The 6,921-nt window shown below is 42.2% G+C and overlaps 1 protein-coding gene across 1 annotated transcript; it reads right to left on the bottom strand.

Annotated features, from left to right (window-relative positions):
* Positions 1-2,811: 2,811 nt before the first annotated feature.
* On the bottom strand, positions 2,812-5,742 carry LOC138312142 (uncharacterized; the record flags this gene model as incomplete). Its single annotated transcript, XM_069253167.1, has 2 exons — positions 2,812-4,650; positions 5,600-5,742. Coding segments are annotated over 2 exons (1,982 nt in total), but the record flags the coding sequence as incomplete, so codon positions are not given.
* Between the last annotated feature and the right edge of the window lie 1,179 nt (positions 5,743-6,921).

Raw genomic sequence — 6,921 nt, 5'->3', positions numbered from 1 at the left:
CGCTTATCTACGAAAAAGTATAAAAGTTGACACAATCCTCTTAATCCTCTCGCGTGATTTCAGTTGAGATATAACATTTATCTGCAACTGATACACACGCTCGGATAGCTGCGCTTTGGATGAAGTTTGGACTAGTGTATATGGGTGAAAAACTCAACTTACCTACCTAAACCCCTAAACTAGTTCCACAAATTCGTCCTCCCATAATCCCTAACCTCAACAAAAACAATCCGCAACACTCACATCCATATAACTCATCTAAACCGCTGATAATGACTTTAAGGAGACAAAAATGAACAAAACTAGTGAAATATATGCAACAAATGGTGAAATTTTATTTAACTATTACAATATCTGACCAATTGATGTTCTCATGTACCATAATCTTTTATTTGGTGTTCATTGATAACCAACCCACAAACACATCGCATACACAACCATGAATGGGATTATGTTTTGATACCTACAGCATCTACGTCACATGTCACAATTAACACCTGTCTTATACAGTAACATAGAAAAAATCACCATCACTTGACCTTTGAAAATAAGAGCAATTGTTCAAAATGGTATTACTTCTGAGTTGGCCTATGGCCTTTGACCCTTTCTCTACTACTTGTCCTGTGACCGCGTCGTATCAAGATTACAAATGCGTATCGGATTTCAAAATGATTAATCCTATTTGGTGCGAAAAATGGAAACTAAAAAAAACAGTAATTGATTACAGTAATTACTTCAAAAATTGCACATTTAAAAACCCATGTGTTATATATCCAAGTGACCAAGTATTAAACCAGGTGCAAAAACATGACAATACACAATACTTCAGCTATGATTAAAGGGTTTACAATCTGAACTATAAAATTTATGAATAAATTGTTGTACAGAACTAAAACCAATAGTCATTTGACCTTGAAAATGAATTATCTAAACTATGTACAATGTACGTGTACTCCATTTGTAAATAGCGCACACTCTCAGTGACTTTAGTACCGTATTTACAAACATAACTAAATTACAGGTTATCATTAACAGCAAAGTATAAAATTTTTATCATGATAATACTATCATTCAAAATTCCAGTAAAAAGGCATACCTAAGTCATTGCATTCAAAAACACCTGGGCTGCAGAGTTAACTGAAGGCTGGACGTGTGGCATCAGGACTACCTAGTGTACTATACACCCTGCTCTGCCCACTCCGGGGCTTCTGCAACATTTCTAAACTTCTTGCTCACCGTACCTCTCTGTAGGACTTTCCCAAACCTTGTATATCTCTCTAGACTCTGTTCGCAGGACCATCCCACATGACTCATAATATCCCCAGCATCACCGTATCCTGACACAGCCATAGTCACAGCAGACCCCCCTCTTATGCTATGGGTTGTCTCCCCTTCGTCTATACCCATGTCTTTTAAATAGCTTTTTAGCCTGTTATACATAGAAGAAGTTGAAACAGCCTCCTCCAGAACAAGTTTTCTTGTCCTGTCCAATGGCCTAAACAGATAGCCATATCTCAAGTCTATACCTACCGAATTTGCCCCAGAGATATACTTCTCCAAACCTGTAACTGGACACACACTTCTGTTGTCCATTCTCATCACGGTAAACTCATTGACCTTCCCATTATTCAAGGTTTTCCCGACTGTATGACCAAATAACAGACCAGCCCCATCCTCAAACTGATGAATCTCCTGCGTTAAACATTTTGCCAAATCACCAGCCCTATCCCCACTGAAAAATTGCAACTTAAAGAAAGCCTGGTCTCGTAGAAGAACAAATCGTTCAGCGGGATTCTTGCTGACTTTAGAAAGAAGATCATCAATGTGGCTAAAAACCTTTGTCAACTTCCCAAAAAACAAAGGCTTGGCTTGACTAACTTTTACATGAGACTTCGCTTGCTCCTGCTGGATAGCCTTTACATATTTCTGTACCCTCAAGCTACTTGCTGGGTTCCCAGAGCACAAACCTTCGTCCCATTCCACCCCAAGTCCCCTCACCTTAAAGATGGACTTTAACTGACCAACAAGTGACTGAACTGTTCCCGCAGACAATCTGGATGGGCATTCACATTCTGATGGCCCAACCCTACCCAAGTATGGGCAATTAACCGAATGAATTCGTGTCTTCCCTTTCCCATCCTTCTTTATAAGGAAATGGCAAATATCCTCTGGAGAAATACGCCTTATATTGCAAACAGATATATCAAAGAATGCTAGCAATTCACGTTCCAAAGCTGATTTCTTCTGATTATAAGGAGTACTATCAACACTTCGTTCAAGCTCTGCGAGCCTGCTGTGAACTGTCGCTGGCATACGAATCACTGACTGGGGGGATTCCAGCCTGGACAGGAGGGCTCCAGGAAAATTGTAATAACACCTCAACTTGACTACCAGTACCACTATCAATATACACAAAATGCTCATTCAACTAATTGGAAATTAGGGAAAGGCAAGCCTGGCCACCATCAAGGGAGTACGTAAAGCAACTGGACTGAAGCCAGACTTTGATGGACCCAAAATGACACTAGTATCACCCGTTGTCCCCAGTTCGAGCCAGTCTGTAGCATGTGAACATAGCCTTGGCCACCATGAAGGCAACACCTCAGGTTTTGGAAAAACGAAAGTGCACTGCTTTGGTTTTTGTTCTATCAAGAACTTAAGAACAGAAGAAATTAGGCAAAATGGGGGAAAGACATAAGGAAACCTCTCAGAAGAAAGGTCCTGAGCAAAAATGTTCACACCCTGCCGACTCTGGTAATGGGTATGGGGTAAAAATGGCGTAAACGCTGGCCATCCCTTTCTAACATTGCATTAGAGTCCAGCGCCATGAGGTCCACAGTGTGGGGACCAAAAAACTGATTGAACCCGCCCCCAAACAGACTCCGACAACTTGCAGTCTGCCAAAGACTTACGTCGGGATTCAAGATCTGCTGGGTTCTCTGCTGATGGTATGTACTGTAAGCGTAGGTCAATATTGCTTCTTTGTGTTATTGCAAAAATCCCCTTTATTAGATCATTTAACTCTGAGCTTCGACACCCCTGTCCTTCCCATGCAGCCACCACAGCCCTATTGTCAACATGTGCATCAACCCTGTGGTTTTTCATGCTCCCCTCATGGGTGGCAATAGTTTTTAGCACAGCGTCTGCCTCCTTAAGGTGGATAGGGCGGTCATCATCTGTTGGGAAGAAATCCCCAATGCCTCTTTGTTCTCCAACCACTGCTCCCCACCGAAACAGGGAAGCATCTGTTGCTATACTAACCTGGAGATGCCTCTCAGCTCTCCATGGCACCCATTCTGTAAAAGTGTCCATGAACTCCCAATGCTGAATTTCCTCTCGGAGCTTGTCATCTAACATAACTGGTCGACTGTTCTTGCTTGCCCTACCGATAGCCCTATTGACCTCCCGAATAAACAACTTTGCACCAGGGACGGCTAGCATGAAAGAAATACACTTTCCGGCGAACCGTTGTAAAGTGTTTAAATCAACACACTGACCCTTGAGAACAGAATTTCTAAGTAACTTAAACTTCTCAATCTTGATGGGGGGAATACGAAAACACTGATTAGCCGAATCCACCAACATCCCAAGAAACTGTAGGATCTGGCTGGGCTGAAATACAGACTTCCGTAAGCCGATGAAATAGCCAACTCTTACAAGAACTTCACACACTATGTACAAAGCTGCTGTTGCTCTTTGAGGATTGCCACATTGATCTTTGCTCATTCCACCTTGAGCTGTAGCCTCACCAATCAACCTGTCGTCGATATACTGAAGACAGGGTACACCAAGCTGCCTACAGTAGCTTGTAACTGACATACCAGTCATTTGGTAAATATAAGCACTAGCTTTAAATCCAAAGGGAAGGGAAGTATAAACAAGGTACCATTCCCCAAACTGGACACCAAAATACTTCCTGGAGTTCACCGAAAGACTGATGTGGTCATACCCAGACTTGTCGTCAATGTTCGACATGTATGAACCCTTAGGGATAACCCGAGGAACTTCCTTCAGTGTATCAAGGGTAAAACTATTGTCCTTGATCCAAAGATTAAGAAACCGTTCATCATGACAGAGGCGAGGTTTACTAGGTTCAACTGTGAGTGGCATCACCAAATATGGTGGCTCAACTTCCCCAACCTTTCCCCATACGACCATAGACCCATTTGCTACTCTTTCCAAAAGAGACTGCAAGATAAATTCTTCATAACCTATGCATGTTTTGGAATTAGATAATAAGATAGGTGGCGGTGTATCAGAGTCATAAGAAACACCCCTGAAGTCTCCCTTAAAATGCACAAAATGCCTACTAACATCTACCCCATATTTTATCCAATCTAACACCTCCTCACATGCATTAATTCTTTCCCAAAACTGGAGGTATTCCGACTTACAAACATTTCCTGCTAAGAAATAATCTGGGTCCCGAAAAGGTAAGTCAGCCAAACTGAACTGGGCCCCTGAAGCCACTTCCTCTGCCCTGGCATGTTGGAATGGGGGCTGAAGAGCTTTTCCTCTGTAATTTACCCACCGACATGGAAGATCCCTTGCTGCAATCTTTGAGGGGTCAAACTTTAAACCGATCTCCCACTCTGGAATAGACGGCTCAAATCTGGCCCTCTTAACTGTTTGAGGGATATCCTGTGATCTCTACAACAAGTTAAAAGGATAAAATCTAAATAGAGGAAAAAACACTTCAGCCCTCATTCCACGCGACTTAAAAAGCCACTAAGGGATTAGCTACCCTTGGAACGAGAACCAAAGAGTGCAACAAACACTTTCCCCTGCACATATCAATGTGTTACTAACCATGTATATTAAAAGAAAGGCATCCTAAAATAAATCAATTATAATTAGTTTTCATCATGTTAGGTAAACCTTCCTCATAACCGACCGAAAACATCAAAAAACTTTAAACTTGCTATCAAACAAAATATAAATCTACCACAAAACAGCTCCCATCAACTATCATTTTGCTATCAAATACCACAGCTATTGTTGACCTTAAAGACAATTAGCTATATCATGGCCCCATTTCCTTACAAAGGTTCTAGGACTTTTTGAGGACCTTAGGGCAATTAGCCACATAATGACCCATTTCTTTGCAAAGGTAGCATGTTCCCCTTTTCTTAACAAACCTGGGGCGCCCCTGCCTGGCACCTCCCATAGCCGAGAAATCTGGATAGGGGGGAAAATAACCCTGGCCAGGCATAAAAGGCATCACTGGTTGTGGGGGAGTCCCAGGAAAAGGAGGGTATGGGTATGGTGCATAACCCTGAGGATGTGTGTAGCCCTGGGACACGATTTCCCCTTTCGCCGGACTCTCCCTATGACTTTCTTTCTTCACCTCCCTCACATTTGATTTTAACCAATCAGCCACAGTGGCAGATATCTTTTTGTCCTCTGAGGAACCTAATAACTTTAAACAAAGTGTAGGCATATCAGGATTGTCTTCGTGTTGCCTACACACGCTTAAGGCTTTCGAATAAAATTCTACCTCAGCAGCACCTGCCCTCGAGGCACAATCTACTAGAACCTCTAAAGAAGCGATCAGTGACATTGGGGCGGTTAACGAAAGCCTCCCCGCCATAAATCTTACATTGCGGAGGGCCTCCTCCACCTTGTCTTTTCTTTGTGACTGAGTGGACACCGACAGCTGCTGCTCCATCTTTTTTAAGCGAGCCTCCATTGCTGAATCCTGGACGTGAGTGCTGACCTCTGCACCGGTTCCCACATCTGTGACTATAAACCAATACACAATGTCATCATACATACAGTAAACCTTGACTTTGACATGACTTAAACAAACATCATCATTTTTTTTTTTTTTTGCTTATTTATATAATAACACTTTAAAGCAAGATCTTCACTAGGCATAGCTAGCATAATATATATACACTGCCTTCAATTTAGATTAGATAGTGACATTGACAAAAGATCAGTACAAGACCCTATGACCCTTAAATCCTTAAAAATACGATCATTGACTTTCAGTCAAGATTTACAAAAAATCTTCAAAGTACCTGCGTTTCTTTGAGATCCCACCCTCCTTTCCACCCTGCTGGCTATGGTCTGTAGGACTGCTCCCTTTGGGATGCAAGCTCGATGCTGTTAGCCCGAATAATGGCCAGGTGGATGGTGGGTGCGTAACGGATATGTGTGAGGCGATGTAGGTGATGTATCTTTGCTGCTAGTGATAGGACTGTCTCCACATCTTGACGCTGGATCAACAGAGGATTGAAAAATTACCACCCCAAAAATAAATAATTACTGCATCCAAAAAAGTATTTATCCTGCCATTCCTGATTGTCATCCTGTACAAAAACTTTTATTTTGTTAATTCTGCTAAATAACAAAACCAAGTCCACAATTACAATTTTTTTTTTTTTTTTTTTTTAATCCAAGCAATATTACAAACATGAATCCAAGCCGAATCCAAGCAATTCGAATATTTTAAGGTCCTTTTAACAGCCAGGGTCATTAGGGACGTGCCAGGTTTGTTGGTGGAGGAAAGCCGGAGTACCCGGAGAAAAACCACCGACCAGCGGTCAGTAGGCCTGGCAAACTGCCCCACATTGGATTCAAACTCGCCGACCCAGGGGTGGAGTGGCATGTGGTAATATGTCGGTACATCCTAACCACTCGGCCACTGCGGCCCCCAAGCAATCTGGCTTCCTAGGGCATTACAAACATGATTAAAACCAAGATTTGTGGTCAATAAAAGCCAACTCGATTTTATCAAACGAACCCTATTGATATTAGTTTATGAAGCAATGTAGCACTGCATTAAATCTATTCAAGAGACCCATAGTACCTGTCACCTCTTAAATTCTCTATGATCTCTCCTCAGAGTAAGCCATAAGGCTTTGATCCTCTTAAGCTGCTTGTCGCGCCGAGTCTGTAATTCATCAGACCTGGTGT

This window comes from Argopecten irradians, unplaced genomic scaffold (assembly GCF_041381155.1).
Source record: "Argopecten irradians isolate NY unplaced genomic scaffold, Ai_NY scaffold_0222, whole genome shotgun sequence".
Taxonomy (NCBI): domain Eukaryota; kingdom Metazoa; phylum Mollusca; class Bivalvia; order Pectinida; family Pectinidae; genus Argopecten; species Argopecten irradians.
This window is presented reverse-complemented; position numbering and strand designations above follow the sequence as displayed.